Source organism: Betta splendens, chromosome 4 (assembly GCF_900634795.4).
Source record: "Betta splendens chromosome 4, fBetSpl5.4, whole genome shotgun sequence".
Lineage (NCBI taxonomy): Eukaryota > Metazoa > Chordata > Actinopteri > Anabantiformes > Osphronemidae > Betta > Betta splendens.
The window spans coordinates 11,467,943-11,487,532 of record NC_040884.2 but is presented as its reverse complement, the minus strand read 5'-3'; the positions used below and the strand labels follow the sequence as shown (position 1 = coordinate 11,487,532).

General features: G+C 42.4%; 1 protein-coding gene and 1 pseudogene across 2 annotated transcripts; one reads left to right on the top strand and one right to left on the bottom strand.

Moving 5' to 3' along the window:
• Window positions 1-444: 444 nt before the first annotated feature.
• Window positions 445-4,164, bottom strand: idi1 (isopentenyl-diphosphate delta isomerase 1). Of its 2 annotated transcripts, none has more exons than XM_029146977.3 (7): window positions 4,014-4,164; window positions 2,778-2,954; window positions 2,124-2,302; window positions 1,935-2,027; window positions 1,704-1,834; window positions 1,480-1,584; window positions 445-1,066 (listed from the first exon to the last, which is right to left on the bottom strand). In XM_029146977.3, the coding sequence occupies exons 2-7, from the start codon at window positions 2,903-2,905 to the stop codon at window positions 854-856; spliced, it is 849 nt and encodes a 282-aa protein (XP_029002810.1). In that variant the 5' UTR covers window positions 2,906-2,954; window positions 4,014-4,164; the 3' UTR covers window positions 445-853. The 2 variants fall into 2 exon arrangements, with proteins under 2 accessions (XP_029002810.1, XP_029002811.1); XM_029146978.3 differs by having other exon boundaries at window positions 2,124-2,296.
• A 317-nt stretch (window positions 4,165-4,481) lies between these two features.
• Window positions 4,482-19,064, top strand: LOC114853409 (WD repeat-containing protein 37-like; annotated as a pseudogene).
• The last annotated feature ends 526 nt before the right edge of the window (window positions 19,065-19,590 follow it).

Here is a 19,590-nt window from a genome sequence, read left to right as displayed (position 1 = left end):
GGTGGGCTTTTATCTCGGGACAGAGAGGAGCAGCGGAGAGGTCAGCGTGAACTCAAAAACCAAATCAGGCCAGGAAGAGTTACAGGGAGATGTGGAAGGGTCTGATGTCCATCTCTGGCCTTGAAAAGAGCAGAGGCATTGGGTCAGCGGATGGTGACCAGGTCAATAAGCTGAATCTGTTCTTTAACAGATTTGACTCTAGCCCTTTTTTATCCACCTCTCCACCCCCCAAAAAATGAATTTCCACTCTGTGGGATAAATAAAGTTCATTTTAGCACAGAAGCCCAGAATGGCATTGAGAAATAACGCATGTTTATCTGCTTTAATTTATAGAAAACTTTGACTGTGGCCAGTAAGAGGATATGATACAATGTTGCTGGTATCTAACATATATATATCCATTTTTATCAAGCCTTACTACACAAAATACAAATGAACACAAACCATAATCAAACTTTTTATTGTGTAAATGCATTGAGTATAAACAAAAAGCTAGTTCACTGATGTGAAAATAATAAAATAGTCTATTCTTTTCACTGTCAATATCTACAGTATATTCTGCCTAATAAAACAACTTATTAGGTATTAAGTCTGTGAATTAATAACATTATTTTATCACAAATGATAACTGTTTTGCACTTTAAACCTAGCACCAACCACATAATGTCCTATGTTTAGCGTGACAAAAACATTCTTGGTGTCTTCTCTGTGGGAATTAGTTTCACCGCCTTTATTAAAGCGGACAGTCTGATCGTTTCTGGCGCTCTCCTAACAGCACAGCAGGTTGTGCTTGTCCATCAGGTGAGCGTTGAAGGGACAAAAGATTACCATTAGAGTGTAGCGTTAGGGTTGGTTACATGCGGTGGATACTCTCATGGTCCATGAAAGGCTTGAGGTTCTGCAGGTTCTCCCACCACTTAAACAGGAAGGTCTCTGCGATAAGGCTGAACCAGGGCGTAATCTTCACCTCGCTGCTCTTGGCCTTGTCCAACATCTCCTTCAGCTCCTCTTTGCTCACGTAACAGTAGCTTTTGATCTCGTTAGGGTCTGGATTTAATTCCACATCCTTCAGAGACAAAACAAGCAGCAGGTGATGGCTTAGATGAATATGGAATTACAAACTATTTGAAGTTACAAGCAAACCACACACCCTCATAACTAAAAAACACCCTGGGTAACCCCTGAACTTAAAGCAGTACTGAATAAGAAAATGTGGGCTTTCATCTCAGGGGACAGAGAGGGGCAGCGGAGAGGTCGGTGTGAACTCGAGTAACAAATCAGCGCAGGAGATTTATTGCTGTGACATATTCTTTTACATGGTACTTTTTTACTTTATATATACAATTCTGTGTTTGTGTGTGCGTTATACAATGCTGTTCATCTCTGCACAGTTTTTTTCTATCTTGGTGTTTATGTAGCTGCTCTGACAATCCCACAAGCCCAGTGGGATGAGTAAAATGTATCTTATCTTACAACTACCTTCTGCATGAAAAGGATGTAGTCAATCTCATGTTCACCCCAAACACCGTCTGACTGGGCCTTGTAGTGGATTCTTGTTAGATACGTCATTTCATCTGGAGTCACCTGAGTGGCAACAGGAAGTCATAAGTAATGAAGGACAAGTGAATGCTTCCCACTACATGCAAAAGAGACAGAGGACCAGACAGAGGAACACACTCACATGCACACATGCACGCACACACCTGTTCTATGGGGATGCCCAGTTCAGCTTTAAGTCTCCTCTGAGCTGCTCTCCTCACTCCTATTGCATCCTTCTCCTCCAGCTCACTGTCAGTGTGTAGGGGATGACTGCAACATGTGTTTGTGAAACAGTCTGTGTGTAGACACGTACATACACAAGTTAGTTAAAGGCTGGGGTGACCCGAGTATTCCCAGCAGTATCATACTGGGTGAAAATAAGGTTTGCTGCTAACCTGGAAAAGTGATTTTTGCATCAGACCTCTGTTGTAGGAGCAGCTTCTCTTCACTGTTAAAAATGAAGACACTGAAAGCTCTGTGTAATAACCCTGGTGAAACAAAGAAACTATTTATATGTACAAATATGATCTAGTTTCAAAAACGTTCCACAGTGGTTGACAGATTTTAAAAAAAGCTAGAGGTACCTTTGTCGATGTTGGAGTTGAGGTGACAGTTCTTCTTTGTGTCGGCTCCGACCTTGCGGTCGTCCTCGTCGATCAGGATGCACATCTCAGACAGCAGCTGAACCTGCTTCTCGTCCAGGTGGTCTGTGGTCATCTCAGGCATTCTGACAGCCGTCTGTGGGGGTCTCACCTCGCTGCAGCTCGTGGATCACAGCAGCAAGAGCAACACACGGGTCACTGAGATTACCAGAACCACAGGAGCTGTGCACTTCCCGTTCTTAACACTGCAGAGGCACCTCAGCTCAATCATCCTACGTTCTACTGCGCTTTTGCCTCGTAGCTACAGTGTGTAGCTACAGGTGTCGCAGCTGTCTTGGTTATTTAAAGTTGATATAGTTGATAACACTGTTATTAAGTAATTGTCTGGCACGTCCCACTATAGATAGAGCTGGTTAGATACTTTATTTTAAGTAAAGAACTAAATGCACCGTTGACGAGCTGCTAAACACCGATGCGGTGCGTCACAAACACCAGGCATGACTCACGGGTAATGCGTCAACCAGAGGCTAACAGTCTGCAGCAAAGCTTAGCTACCAGCAGCCCAGACGCACCGGGTCTTGTCGGCGGCTCCTCGTGAGCTGGAGCGTTCCCAACCCGTCATTTCACCCGCCTTACCTGGCAAAGGTGCGGACAGGCCTGGTCCACGGCGCGGCGGCTCCACTGTTAGCCGCGACGTTTGGCGTTAGCGCGGCGGCCCCCTGACAGGACACCATCCGTAGCGCCGCCCACAAGGCCCGCGCCATAGCGTGACCAAGGCAGAGCGCCAATCACGAGGCCCACGTGCGGCGGGAGCTAAAGACCGGAGCGGAGTCAATCAGAAAACGGAGCACGTGCAGGACTGAGGCCTCAAGACAAGCTGCTATAAGACGTTGACATGGTACCACGTGCTCACTGACAGGTCAGTGATGATCTTGTCCGAAAATTTTATATCGTGCAAATGTGGTTTTGCATAATTAATGACTAATCCTTCACTGTTGTCGGGTGTTTTAGCAGGCAGGCACAATATATGTTGTTTATGTTTTGTTGTTAATGAAATGCAGGTACATGAAATTTGCAAAGTATTATATTATAATATAATACTTTAATATATTATATTAATCATATTATATTAATAATAGTTATTATTATTTATCATTATATTTTTGCTTAAAATATTATAGACACAATTATTTAACTATTAATGTAGGTGTGTATTGGAATTTTTATCATGTAAAATTCTACATTATGATGTATGCTGCTGGTTTCTGATTCTGATGTTAAAAAAAGATGTAGCTGACAGGTCCAGACTAGTTAATGACCTTGTCCTAATCCAATTGAGCTTCACCTGCTGAAGAACAAGCAAGAGGTCAAACTGCTGTGAAGTCCTGGAAAAACATCTCCAATGTGCCTGTGTGTATATATGGGCCTAAACGCTTTCACATAAGTATAAAAATGGAATGGGTCTGTTTGATTTTATTAGTTTCTGAACAGTTGCCTCTTAAGGCCTCGACTTCAAATCTAAAGGGAACAGTTCTAGACAATGTAACATTTTTCAATTTTCAAGCAATTGTCTGAATGTTCCTGTAGCCAATTTATAAATTTAAAAATCTTAAAAAAGTATCAATTTCTACTACAATTTTTTTTGTCTGTAATATCGCCACTATGATCTAATTCTATGAGAAACCCTGACAAACGGTGGAAATCCTTGGTCCAGTAGACTCCAACTTTTGGGTTTTTGGTCTGAACACTGAATGTCAACACGCCATCAGACCATTGCACAGCCCGCGCCACCAAGGCCTCCGACAGTAGGATGTTAGTACGCTACCAAACATAGAACCTACAAAGAATGTGGTACAGTTTTCATTTACTTACAAAATATTCTTGTCTCTCGAGTGGATAGACTGGGTCTTTTAGCGTATTTAGTATTTTACGACGTTTACTTCAGAGCGGAACGCTGCAGCCCAACAACGAAGCTTTCTCTGGTTATGTCTGACGTCACGGGTTTTCATTGGATGCCTTAGCCGCGACAACCACAGCCCATATGGTCTACAACGTGCAAACAAAAACCACGTGTTACGGAAGTCTTGTGTAGCAATTGCGTTGATGTGTCAAACTAAAAATAATTGAATAGAAATTCTCATTCTTCGTGCCGCGATGATGTCAGTAATAGTTGTTAGTCACACATTGACAGGGGATTTAATAAACAGCTTCACAAATTGTGAGATGGCGTGAGGAAGCTCGTATATAACCTGCTGTCGTTTAACTGTGACATTCCAGTGCGCGCCACCGTAGCGCGTAGCTAATTTCACTTTCACATTTTTGCAGCAGGTAAATATGAATTCAGGGAGGCAGGGAATGCGGCAAGTGTGTGAATTGTTCTGAATATCTTAGATTAAGAAAGCAGCGGGCGTTCACGTTTGCAAGCTAACCTGCGTCTGTTTATGGCAAGTTAGTACAGTTAATCGGGTTAACGTGAAATGAATGCATTTGTTTGAGCGCATGTGTACTTCCACTTTGTAGCGCTATGTATAGCTATATTTTGTATTATTTATCTACCAAGCCTAGGTTGTTCTGTGTGGTGCACATAGCATTTAAATATTGTAAAATACAGAAATAAGTTGTGAATCTAATTATAATGTTATAATGGAAACTTGACAGACTTGTCTTTGGAAATTTCACCGCCCTTGTACATTGGATAGCGCTTAAAGAAGCACTTATTAATTTGCAGAATGTTTCGTTTAGCTAAATGTTACCCTCCTCTAAGGTAGCTTTCCTCTAAAAGCTTTGTCGACAAAAAAGTCCTTAATTCACTGCAAAACCGAACTGAATGTCCTTTTTGTCCGCAGGTAGGTCGTAAATTCCGACCGACCAATCAGCGCCTGGCCTTTATTGACCTGCTCGTCAGAAGAAACGCGGTAAGTGGGCGGGGCCACCCAGCACGGAGGAGGCATGCCTGTGGGGGCGGAAGCAGCAGCGGATCCGCTTCAGCCGCCCGTCACCCGAAGCAGAAGCGCAAGGCTCACAGTCCTGTCTATCAGACGCACCAAACAGCACAGAAGACAGGCCGCTGGGCATCCAGAGAGGAGACATGCTGGAGGGACAGGTGAGGGGGAGCCAGTCTTTTCCCTGACACAACTGTGCTCAATGTTGGAATACTAAAGGTCAGCCACTATTATTGGTTGTTGCCTTGACCTACAAAGCTTTTGTGGCACTCCTTCAACAATATGAGCAGTGAGCAATTTCTTGTAATTAGCATGTAGATGTTGAGGATCCAGGTCAGGCAGGTACAGCACCAGCCGGTTCCGCAACATTTTTCTTGTGAATCTTTTGCAACCTGTACTCTAGTAACATTCACGGCTCCATGCTGCGATGTGGAGGTGATATAAAAGGTATTTTCAGGTAGCTACAGGATCTGTCTTCTGATGGAACGTGGTTTGGTTTCGCCAGTGTCATGTTGTCATTGTCTAAACTTCTAGGAATTGCCTGGAGCGTGTTGGTTACTGTTTCGTTTGGTTGGATACTACTGTGGCTCTTTGTAGCCATCTGGTGTCATTAAGTTAGTGATTAACCCTCACCGCACAGGTTGTTCGGTAGATTTATTACTCCACCAAACGACGCCTGTAAGCATGCATTTCCTGATGCACACCAGTGCTGTGAGCTGTTGTGAGTCATCTCTCACATAAGGACTGACTGTAAAGTGACTTATATTACACACTATCATGTTATATGTCCAGGAACCAGGTCAGACTGTCTAAAACATTTTGTTTCAGTACTTTTTAGCCATTGGTGTCCTTTAAATATACTTTCTCTTCTCTGCGTATGAGCTCAGTTCAGTTTGTACTGGACCATAGACTCATCAATTTTAATATGACCTGCTTGTCTAGTTCTGATTAGTCCATTCACCAGACTCTTTTGTCTCCTGCCAAGATACTGTATGCTGTTTCTGTTGACTGTACTTACCTACTCCCCCACAGTCCAGATGACAAGACAGCTTTAAAATGTATATAAAGTACTTTATACCACACACTGAATGCTTTCATATTTAGCCAGAGCTCATAGCAGGATTTAGGGCCACAACTGCCCTAAGCAGCTTTAAATTGTAAGTGCTGCCTGTCATTTACTAAATGACATGTAAATTTGACATTTACATGTCTGAAAGTGTGTTGAGATGCAGTACTGACAAAATGTTCAGGTAATTAGCATCACAGTGCTTGAATATGTGCCAGAATGACCCCACTTTGAAATATTTGGTTTCCTTGTCTTTGGTTGGGTACATGGTTGTGGAGATATGCAGCAGGACATAAGTTTTCTAATGGAGCCATTTGAATCTATTGTGTTCAGTGTCAGCCTTTATATCTCTCTGTATGCTAGTCAGGTTAGAGCTGGGGGGCATGTGCTATGTAGTTTTTCAGGTAGTAGCTGAATAATGAATAAGGTTAACATAAGTTTGTGTTTGACAAGAGACCATGGGCTGCATTGGATTTGTTTTAAGTGGTGTGTTTCTCAAATATGTCTTTAAATAGTGATTGTACAATTTATTTGCTACCTTTTATCACTGGTCCAACATATTGAAGCTTTTAGTCTGATGTGATGGACACTATGCAAATTTACACACTATAAAGTTAGTAATTTGTCATACAGATATGACAGACTGCACATTAACATAGGCACCAGAGACCAGACGCCATGTAACATTATGCCTCAATGTGCCAACTGTCCTTATGTTCCAGAACAAAACACTATAGTAATGCTTAATGGTAGTGGTTCATATCTCTGGACAACACATTTAAAACAGTGTTGTCGCCATAGAACTAAACCTTTCTTTGTTTCATGGACAGTTACCAGCATCGTTTCAGAAAGCTGTGTGCCCACTGCTCAGCGACACACACATCTATAAATACAACTGATAACCAATAATGACTAGTTCATGTGTCCCAGATACAGCATTGACAAAGTTGTGAGTTGTGAGGCTTGCTTAACATTTAACATTTTACTGCTGCTTGTTGTGTCATGTTGTAATGCTGAATATCTGTTTTTTTCAACTGTTTGTTTGTCCAGGACTCCAAGCTTCCCCCCTCCCTGCGGAACAACCTTCTGGACCTTTTTGGTCAGATCGAGCGGGAATTTGAAAATCTGTACATTGAAAATCTTGAATGTGAGTAAGTGATGGAAAAAGTTTAGACATAGATATTGAGGTGTTTAATAATTGAACCTGACGGAGGATGCAGTGTTTGTTTACTGATGGCTGTTACTGTACTAACATTACAGTGCGGCGAGGAAATCGACTCCCTGAATGAGCGCTTGAGCGGAGATGGGCAGACTGTTGATGGAGGAGACCCCACCAAGGGAGCCTTGAAAACAAAAGGTTTTTAGATGTTATTTTTGACTGTTTAACAACATTCATGTTCCAGACCACTTCTGTGGTCTTATTTAGCAGTTTGTTTGATACATCATTTTTAGACAAATTGAAACAATTACTTAATTATGGACATTGTCACATCTTGACATTGCTGCGCCAGGGAGATTAACAGGTTTCCCACTCAGTGATAATATATACTCACTGCCCACTGTTTCTGTCACACAGCCAGCCACAGCACCAGCCAACTGTCACAGAAGCTGAAGACAACCTACAAAGCCTCCACCAGCAAGGTACTGTACCTGACCTGCCTTATAGTAATCGTTTCATAGAGGCCATGATGTTTGTCATCCCTGGAAGTGTTTGAGTTTGGGGAGTAGTGAAACACCATATATTGTAGATGCTTGGACTGTTTGTCAAAGACACCTCCCTTGACTTCTTCCTTTGTTAATCTTTTACCAATTTAGCGCTTGTACGGTTTCCACGGCAAAATAGGTGGACCCTGCAACTTCAGTGTGGCCACATGGGAGTTATGGGGAGGAGATTCATGGGTAACTTCCTGAATGCTGTTTGTCGCTGAGCATTGTGGGAGAACAGCTGTGAGCGCTGTTGCCTAACTACAGTCTAACCTTGACTCCTCTTCTCTCTCCCGCTCTGCTCCCAGTCAGAGATTATTTGGGTGATTGGCTGCATTTGTTAATCATTTAATTAAAGTGTATTTTTTTAAAGTTTCCACAAAGAAATTCATTAAGTGAACAAAATATAATAAAGAGAATATAAATAATATAAAAGAGATAATAATAGAAGATAAGATAAAGAGAAGATAAGATGAAGAGAAGATAAAGAATATAAAATAGTAATTATTATATAAGAATTAGTATATATAAAGATATTAAATATTATATATAATTTTTCAAGACCAGTACGAGCAGGAGTAGTTGTTGGCTTAAAACTAAATTTTAAACTTTTCCAATTCTGTATGTACATGATGGGATGAAGTTAATTGCAGACAGGTATTTACCTAACTAACCTAAGTTGTTTGCATTTGGTTCATAATTACAAGACAGTTATGACAGTTAATCATCTATTCTGTCTGCAAAAAAACAAATAATTATCAAGCTAGTTCTATATTTTAGGCCTTTTATATTCTGTATTCGATCAATAACAGCAGTTCGGATTCTCTTGGTGCAGCAAATGTTTACCAGTGACACTGATCTTAGTTTGCCCCTGCACGTGTGTGAGAGAGTTTTAGATTTTAGTTTCAACTAACTTTTATGCAAATCATTATTTGTTTCTGCCTGTGGATGGATGCACGCTGCAGACCCATATCTGTTCTCACATCCACTCCACCAACGTTACAAACAAGCGTTCACATTAGTTGCTTGACGCCTGCACAGTCATGGCTCCTGTAGTTCATACCACACCGAATGCACAACTTGCCCCTGAATTTCGTTTATGCCTAAACACTAGAACCCTGTAATGAGACAGGTGCCCATACTGAATATAGTTTACTGAATAGAATATGTGTTTTCTCATTTGCCCAGAAGCCAATTTACCCAAAGTGTATTGTGACTGCGGCCAAAGTCAGAGCTAGATGAGGAGAGGCACACAGCGCTTTATAAGAGAGAGAGAGGATCAAAGCTTGTTAGCACGGCCTCCTGACAGAGCTGCCGTATAATACACAGCTAACTAATCAGCTGTTAGCTCATTGGGTTAAAACTAATGGGACTTGAAACTAATGAGTTGCACTAACTGTACCTTCAGTTTATTACTGCGATGACCTTGACTTGAATGGACCATTGTTTTAATTGCTGGCTGCTTATTGTGTCTTAACAACAGGAAACAAATACAGTAGGACTGAAATGTGAACACACAGACTGAATGACAACATGCAATTCCCTCCAAAGCATTGGAACAGTCATGCCAGTTCCTTTTATTTTTGCTCCGGACCAAAAACATTTGGCTTAGATGGGAACAATGGTACCATCTCCAAATGTGTGTGTCGAATCTAGATAGAAATAAGAGCTTTTGGTGCATAATTTTGGCTTACTTGGAGTTTCCTGGAAAAGGACGCTGACTTGGCATCCCTCAGTTAAGCGAATCCACAGCCATGGAAAAACCTGGAAGCAGGAAGTGCCTGATTCATTCGGCTTGTGTTTGTCATGGACTGGCCATGGTCGTATCCTCAGATTAAGGGTACATCTCTCTGAGCCTTTAATTGATGCCCACTTGGTGGTGAGTTGGATCAGATAGTGAGGAAGGAAGAAGCCAAACGAGCAGTGGGGTCTGGCTGAGGCGTGTTGGTTTTAACTGCATAGTGGGAGGCTCAGTCAATTAGAATGTTCTACATGTCTTCAAGCCTCTTGTGAAAGGGGCTGCGGTGAGCTGTGGTCCTTCTCACTTGGAAATGAGTGTACTGTATGTTAACACATTCTGACACTTGTGAACCAGATGCTTTACCTCTGATGTATTAACTGATCTTATCGCTGCGGTCAGGAGTCTGCTTGCGGCAGCATGCAAAGCATATGTTACAGATTAAGGTTGTTGGAATGAGAAGGAGGAACCTTTGATTAAGCAGGTGTCAGGTAGGTAACCTTCTGAGTGACGCACACCTGCCGGGTTTGTGGACCATGCATCATAGGAACGTTTGCTTTTGTATGGCGGCGCATTTATTAGTAAAAGTGGTAAACCGACCAGCGCGCTTGTCTTTCTGCACCACCAACGTATTACAGCACAGTTTGTAATCGCTCCCCGGCTTGTGAAACTGCAACTTACGCTTTGGTTTGTCTGTGTGATCTTATTCATAGAGATACAGGGTTAATAACGTGTTGTCTCAGTTGCTGCTCCACTCACCCTTACCTAAAGTGTTGTGTGTTGTGTAATCATGATACTGATACCTCAGTGACACAGTCTGGAAACATAAACCTTGTAGCACTTCTAGATAACAATGAGGACTTGTTTACAGGGTGTGCGCTGTGCTAACACTCCACACACCATTCAGCAGGCATGTACCTGTATTATGCCCATACTGTAGTTCACTTTCTGTCTGAACCTAATATTTGCATGATTTACTGCAAAATAACATTCAATATGTTCTAATGCTGCTAAATGTCTACACGTCATGAATTTAATTAATCAAAAACAAGATACTGTACAGAATAAATAGTTTATGAAGATGCGATTGTGACCTTGTTTATGGTGACATTAATATGCAGATATACAGTACAAACCAGCGTGTTGTTATGTTTCGTATCTAGAGGCGCTACTTTTGACACTCTTCAACTTGCTTGAAGTTCTTAAAGGTTTAAAGGGTTTCTGTGAGTCCTGCACAGTCTTCAAAACTTCTAAAAAGCCTGAAATGGGATTAAAACTTGATTTCAATAGTTGTTCATGTTCAGGTAATTGTTTAATTAATTCTTTGCCAGATGGCCTTAAACATGTCACATCAATGTAACGAGATTAAGAATGAACTTTATTAACCTGGACATTGAGGCCACATGTTGTGAACCAGTAAGACTGTCCCAACCTTGCCCATGTACACATATGTTATTCATCTCTGCTCATCAATATTGTTCCTATTTGTGTTCTCTGGGAAAATATAATATATACAGTAAGCAACAACTTAGTAAATTAATTTAACCTAAAGAAGCAGGCAGTGAGCTAGTGTTTAAGCTTGCAGTGTTCTTACAGTAGACAGTATGTAGGTCTCTGTTATTATAAAGTCTAACCCAGTTCGTGTTTTTAGAACTGTGTCAGCTGTGTCATAGTAGCGCCATTGTCTACACTGGTACTGACTTAACCCATTTAATAAAGTGGTCAGCATTCCTGGTCTAAATCAGTCACTGATTTGCCCTTTAGTGTAACTGAGTCATCACTGTTTGCCATCATTAGGTCAGTGCTCATCCGTCTCTCTGGCCCCTTGTGTTTTCTTCCTTCCCTGCTCAGATTGTTTCTAGTTTCAAAGCCACCACGGGGTCCCGGGCTTTGTGCCAGCTGCTGAAGAGTACGTCGGCCACAGGGATGGGATCTGGGACCTCAGCGTTACCCGGACTCAGCCGGTGGTTCTAGGCACTGCCTCTGCAGGTACAATGGGGCGCTCCAGTGATTAGTTATTAGTCAAAGAACATTTTGCACAGCTGTAGACTGAAAATGCTGCAGTCAGTATTTGCATCGTTATATCATTGTCAAATTAGCTCTGATGTGTTAGTGTAATTAGCAAAACCATAGTTGGGGATAACTGATGACAGCTTGTTAATATTTGTAAAACCTCTCAAACGATAATGCCTTAATGAGTTTTCTTATGCTTACAATTACAATTATTTGTTTTTTCATTTGGAGTTTTAAACGCTTTTGCTCTATTTATACCAAATCCATTACCAAATGCTGATTCCTACTGGTTTTATAAATGGCTTCATGTTGCTCCTCCCTCAGACCACTCTGCTCTGCTGTGGAGCATAGAGACTGGGAAGTGTCTGCTGAGGTATGCTGGCCATGCAGGATCAGGTAAGCATGTCTACAGTGATGCATTATAAGGTTGAATTATGCAAAATACTTTCAATATGTCAGGAGGAAATAAAGTGTTGCTTCAGGATCAGTGTTTTAAGTAGAGTACTAATTTGGCTTTAGTAATAGTCGTTATTTTTATGTATCATTCACCATTTAGGATTTCTCACATACAGTAGTTTGTTAGTTCAAAGAAACATATGATTTAATATATGTCTGTATTTCCCACAGTCAACTCTATCAAGTTCCACCCCACAGAGCAAATGGCCCTCACAGGTATGTATCTGAGCGCGTGTTTGCTTGTTACGTTTAATACCTGATTTAAACTTGCTGCATGTTGATGTTTATTTAAATTCCACAGCCTCTGGGGACCAGACAGCTCACATCTGGCGCTATATGGTGCAGCTTCCCACCCCTCAGCCGCCACCAGATGTTAGTGTGAGTAGCATTGTGCTTTGTACCAGTTACCTTTAACCATCAGCCAAGTTACGAGGTGATCTTATAAAAGCATGTATGACTTTTTAAAGTGAAAACCTGTTCTGTTTCTGTCTCTCTTTAGGCTTCATGCGACGATGACCAGGACTCATCAGACAGAGAGGAGGGCGAAGTGGACGGCGAGGGATCTTGTGAAGTCCCCAACATTCGGGTTGCTACGACAACTTTGAAAAGCCACCAGGGCGTCGTGATCGCAGGCGATTGGCTGGTTGGAGGCCGACAAGTGGTGACGGCTTCTTGGGATCGTGCTGCCAACTTGTATGAAGTGGAGACGTCTGAATTGGTTCACACGCTCACAGGTAGGCAGTGCCCGGCGCACCGAGGTACAGTACTGTACTGGATGTGACAGACTGTGTGTTTGATTTATATTTTATTTTCTCAGGTAACCTTTTACACGTAACTAAATTTGGTGTTATCATGTATATGATACATTTGAAATGTACACATATAGACAAAACAAACTTTCTGGATTTTATGAAGATGTCATTTTAGTTCCACACGAGTTCACGTGAACCTGTCCTGTCCTGTTTGGCTGCAGGCCATGACCAGGAGCTGACTCACTGCTGTACTCACCCCACCCAGCGGTTGGTGGTCACCTCATCCAGAGACACCACCTTCAGACTGTGGGACTTCAGGGACCCATCCATCCACTCGGTCAACGTCTTCCAGGGACACACTGAGTCAGTCTTCCTCCCGACTCATGCACACACACATACAACACATCGCCTGATTAGGTGTTGCAACGCCTCACTTTGCCCACAGGGTGGTGCTGCACCATCTCTATGTTACTGTATGTGTTTTCTTTAGCTTTTCCAGTGCCACATTAATTTACAGACCCTTCTGCTCTAAGCCAAATCCTTCACTCGCCTCTCATTTATCACTGAGCTCTTCTCTGTCTACCTCTATCTTTTCCTCACTCTCCTGTTCATTTGTCTGTCCATCCCTGCGTTAATCCTGCCGCTCTGTGTAATTTGGCACTTCACTGGCTGTTAACACTCGATTGCAGCTGCTCATTTCAAAATGACGTCTGTCAGGCTTGTGTATGGTTTTCAGTGGCAGCACTCTTAAAAAGGTGTGAGTGTTTATGTGCGCGTCTACAGGTGTGTGCTGGATGCCACTCTCTGGCAGGCTTTGATTGTAACTGGGGGGATTACACAGAGCTCATTATGCACGACCCCAGCGCGCATAATTCTTGCAGATCCCACTCTAATTCTCTCCCATAGACAATTGGTGTAATGAGATTAAGTGCCAGTGTTTCAGCTAACAACAGCTCTCCTCTTTTGCTTTATTTCTCAGCATCCTCATTTTTGTACCAAATATCCATTGGATGATCTTGGAAGTAAAAATGTATTTCATATGTTCATATGTTCAAGCAACACACCTACTGTATACTGATTTTCCACAGGAATGATGCTGCCGGTCGAAGCCACAGGATACCACATGATATGATAACAAGCAAAAGTACATTAACATAATGTGAAAAGTATTACAGTATACAATATATTATAGAAACTGTTTTGCATCAGCCCCGGATGACATCTGTTTTTTCCCAATGAATTATCCCAAACCCAAATACTTTCCATTCCCTACTGGAACACGGCAGATTCCATTGAAACATTTTAGAAGCTAAACTATTGAATGTGATTGTAAATTACTATTCACAATGGCTTTGTTGCTATATAAACTCTGCAGCACAAGTTCCATAATATTCAGAAATATGTGTTTTGACACAAGTTCAATAGCTCAGTAGTTTAATTATTGTTTTCTTGAAGATGGTAAATTCTACCCTCATCACTCATCCTGTTGCTTTTCTACTTCCCAGCTTCTTTTAGCCCTATCATACAGCCATTGTTAGCAATTCTCTCACTATATTTCCACAAGCCTTGGTAGTATGATGCCGCATAAACAGCCTAATTTCTCCATCCCTCCTTTGGAAATAGCCGAGTGTGAGTGGTTTAATTGGCAGAGGAGCTGGAGGGGAGACTCTCCTCCTCTCCTTCCCACTGTCTTCACCAGCAATTACAGCTAACTCTCCCTGACAGCGGGCCGCGGCAGCTGAAAGTGCAGCGTCCGACGCCGAGCCCACCGCCCCACAGTAATTGCCGGAGTAATGACGGCTACATGAGAGCCAATACAACGGCTGAGAGCAAACAAGTAGTGACAGCAGACTTGTTCTACAAACGGAATGCCATGTCACGTTTGTCTCTCCTGCCATCCACAACCTGGAGACATTTGACTACGGTCTAGTGTGTGTGTGTGTGCGTGTGTGTGCGTGTGGTCTCTTTGGGGGTTAAGATGTGATTTTAGGGCTGAGGTTTGGTTCTGGTTAGAGCAAAGGTTTGACGTCTGCCTTTGGTTGTGATGGTTAGTGTTAGGGTAAAGGAAGGGGCTAGGGAAGGCATTATGTCAATGGTGAGTCTCCACTAAGATGTAAATTAAAACGTGTGCGTGTGTGATTCTTTGTTTGACGTAATACGCTTAACCCGCTTTCTTAAAGTTTTCCTAATAGTATTTCTGTAATTTTCATCTTTGTTCTGCTCAGAGAAGCTGGTTCTTCATAAATTCAGACCATGAGCTGCTTTATTTCCTCTAATTACAAGCGGCAAACCCCTTTTGTAGGGATGCAGAGGTTTCCCATCAGTCCCTCTGTGCATCTGTCTCTTCTTTTCTAACTTTCCAATCAGGAGCACAATTGACCTTGGCTGGTTGAGGCACTGTAGAAGCCCCCCTCCCTCCCTCTCCAGCACCCGTTCTAAAAACCCTTTAACCTTAATCAACCTTTTAATCAATTACCTTGTCTGATTACGCTCCACACACTGCCCACTTAGCGCAGCCCTGTCTCTCCCTCCACCTTTTGTGTTCCCAGGTGGGCTGTACCCTGCCGTGTCAGAAGGTGCCTGTAACCACACAGCCGTTTCCTCCAGCTCCTGCCTCTAATAGGGAAAAGTTTAGTCCTCTAATTAGCCCTTAACGCCATGTCGACTTAAATTAAGAAGGAAGCCGTGTTTTGGAAGAGAACCTAGGCATTAGACCCTAGACAGTAATTTACTCTGGAACCAAACATCTCATCTCATACAGGTTGTTTTTAAACTTCTCTTCAAGTAAAGAACTGCTAAAGTCAGGAGGAAGTGACGTCCAGTAATAGAATGGAAATATTATCTAGTATTAAATAGTAGTGAATTAGATTTGATTTAGTGTGACTTTCATGTGGCTTTGGCGTTGCTTCTCTGCAGAAGGCCTACAGGTCAAGCCATAACATCTCACTAATGCATCTGTAGCCTCAACTTGATTTCTGAGTTTCTTTTCCGACCCCTCTTAGTAGGTGTCCACTGTGTACAACAACAGCATCATTTCTGATTCACGTGGTGCTGGGAAGAAATGGGTTTAAAGTGGGCATCGTTGAAATGCATACGCATCAGTCTTACCATGCGTAGTCCATAGTCTTGTCCCTCATGTAATCTTTGCATGGCTGGATAAAACAATTCATCTTTGTTGTAATTTACAATTACGGCCCAAAGATGTGCAGTTATGTTGATTAGAGACTTTAATTGCCCGTAGGTGTGAGTGATCTAAGTGTGTGGCTTTGTGATGGACAGACAGTCAAATAATAAATTTTATTTTTAAAACTGTTTGAATACAGAAAAATAATCCGTTCCATTGTAACAGCTGCCCTCTCTTGCTTTTTGTAGCACGGTGACGTCTGCGGTGTTCACAGTGGGCGACAACGTGGTTTCAGGCAGCGACGACCGCACCGTCAAAGTGTGGGATCTAAAGAACATGAGGTCGCCTATAGCAACTATCCGCACCGACTCAGCTGTGAACAGGTGAGTAAAACTGCATGAGAACCCAGCCTTCGAAGTTGACAATCTGGCAAAAAACAGTTTCTAGACTGGGAACTGCCTTTTGCTGGTATAATTTAAAAAAAAAACAACAACTTAGATCTTTTAAGTGAACCTCCAACCAGGAAGTAAACGTACAGCTACTCTGTATAAACCAAGGCAGGCACAGATATTTTTGTCTCGCCATTTGTTCAGCAGCAGTTACCCTGACTGCCAGCAGAGAACGCAGACTGCAGGGGCAGCTGATGTCAGCTCAAAAAGTTGTGTGGCAAATCTCACTTTCTAGTTCAGTGCTTGAGATATTTCTGTCAATCTAGTGCAGGTGTTCGTACAGTGGAACTAAAATCCTAGAGCAGCAGTACAGGAGATTTTGGCCCTGATTCAAAGTGAACCTCAACTGATGTTTCAGGATAAGCGTCTCGGCCAACCAGAGGATCATCGCCCTGCCTCACGACAATCGACAAGTGCGGCTGTTTGACTTGAGCGGAGCGAGGCTGGCCCGACTTCCACGCAGCAATAGGATGGTCAGTATGGTGCAAAGGGGAACCTGTCAATGCTCAGTTACATGTCTTACTTAACCTATCAGCTATAAGGCTTTGCAGTCATTTTTTTGTTTGAAAAACAGACTTTGAGCAAATTGTAGTCAGATCTACCAACATTAAGTCAATGTAAGAGTTGTTTATGGTTCAGGTTGTTCATGCTTCTGATGTCAAAAGGTTTTTGTCAGATGTGAAACAAGTTGTATCCCCACTATTTCTCACTGTCGGGGGAGGCAGGTTGTTGTGCTGCTCCTGGTCAGTGGGGCGTAAAATGTGCTACGGTAATTAAAGTATGCTTTAGAAATGCATCACAGCCAATCTGTCTGATATAGAAAGTGTGATGATCTCCATGTGTCGTCTTCTTTGAAATCAATCAGCCACTCAGCAGCAGTAGAAGGAACCGTCTCTGTGTGTCCGTGTGTGCAGGGTCACAGGCGTATGGTGTGCTGCACAGCGTGGAATGAGGAGAACCAGTCGTGCAACCTGTTCACCTGTGGCTTCGACCGGCAGGCCATTGGCTGGAACATCAACGTCCCAGCGCTGCTGCAGGAGAAGTGAAGCCTCTGACACATGAGAAGCGATGCCGCGCAGCGATGCGATGCGGGGCGATTCATCAGAGTCCATCCATGTACATACTGTACGGTACAAACAAACACTGCAGTCCTCGTACACACGGTGTCATTCACTGGCCGTAGTGCTCACATGCGTCACTAGTGTGTAGGAGGACACACAGCTCGTCTTCTGTGTTTGGCACTTTTACTTATTTAGCATGGATTGTGAATTGTGACACGACCCAGCTGATCCATCTGTTTAAGTCAGTACATATTTACACAGCTGGCAGTTTAAAGTGCTGCTGTATGTAGATAATCCCTTAGGTTGTGTGAGAACAATTAAAAGGATGTGACAGTTTGTTAGATCAGTAAATGATCTTTATGAATTCTGTATATATGAAGCAGTAAACAGATAAAATGACCCTGTCATCCACTATTTGCCTGTGAAGCCGGGAGGCGACGGTGTGTGTGCAGTTCTGTGAGGTGTTTTAAGCTTTAGTCAAATAGTTCTCATGGAATAGAACGTGTGATGGATGTCTCCTCTCCCAGTTTTCCTGTCAGTAGTCCAAACCTGACACTGTAACACAGCCTTTTCTTTGTTTACGCCAGGCTTTTATTATTTAGGTCCGTTCTGCCTTTCTGTCGTTGTGCAAAGTGCAAGCATAGCAATAACCGGACCGTACTTCCTTCACATCTACATCAGTGTGTGACTGTGCCCTATACTGTCCTACATGTCCCCCATGACCTGAACCCTCTGCTTACTGATCGTTACTGTGTTCTGGTAACACCCATTTGATATGAAGTGATAGTGTTTACACTCCTCAGCCTTGTACCAACATATGTCGTGCACTTTTTGTTTTGTATGTGAAGCCTCTCAGCAATAACCCAGCTCCCTGAGATGACACGTTAGAGTAAACATCAGACAGCTTATACACTGACGTGTGGAGTTGGCCTAGACCTGAAATCCTGGGGGGAACCTTTTTGTTACACCTGTGCAATATCCCAAACATGAAGTCGTGCTGTAGGATCTTATTTGACCTCTGAATCCTTGAATCCTTTTTCCAAATCCTGTTCATTGTACTTGTGTGGAAATGTAGCTAAGCGCACATACAGTAAGTATGCATAACTTCCCTGAACACTTCACTGCTGTTTCTAGCAACAATAGAGCCGGGGTGCGTTTTGAAGTAGCTTGAACCTAAAATGTAAAGAACTGCATTGAAATGCCTTATTATTGCATTGCAAACGGTGCATTAGCCTTATCCATCCCAGCATCAACGTTTTTCCAAATACTACTTCAATAACTAATTGTGTTCCACTGCACAGTGGGCATATGATTTTTATTCCGTTCCATTCAAGGAATTCAATCTTGGAGCCAGTGGTATCGGTGTCATTTTAATCTGCAGCTACAGCGTCCCATTCGTGCCCCACATATGTGTTCAAACTCTGAGGAAATATGATTTTGGATTGATACATTAATTTGCTGGCATGCCGCTGTAGACTGGTGGGATGAAAAAAGCTTCACTTCATTGTAGCGACTCTTATTCAATTCAAACTTCATTATGGGATCTACTTTGCATACTTTATTGTGGCAGGTTTGCGCTCTCTGACACTTTCCAATAAAAACGTGTGATTTTCTTTTCCATCCTCTGATGTGTTTTTTTTTTTTTAATTCAGCACAAAGCACCTCTGCTTTTATTCACTTCAGTAAAATACAATTTGTATCTTTGTTCATCTGGATGGAAGTCCTCCCTGAACAGTAATGACTAATGCTAATGCACAGGGATCATATGGTCCATGAGTACTTATTCTGAAATGGAACTAAATGTATTCACTTCGTCAGAAGTTTAAATGGGTTGTGCAGCCTCAATTGTGTGTGCGCGTGTGAGTGTGTGTGTGTGCGTGCGTGTGTAAACTCATTTAATCATTGTTTTTTACTAAGGCAGAGTAGGATTTATCTGCTGACATGCAGAATACAGAATCTGGTTACTACACTTTAAAATCACAGTCATGTTTTTTTTATTATTTAATATTTTTAAATAATTATTGCCATTACTTTCACAAAATATTATGATCCTTTGAAATGCATAAAAGCTACTTTCTTTCTCCACTTCTGTGTGTGCACACTGCCCTGCAGCAGTCTTATGTCCTGTTATAGGCCGCGTGTGA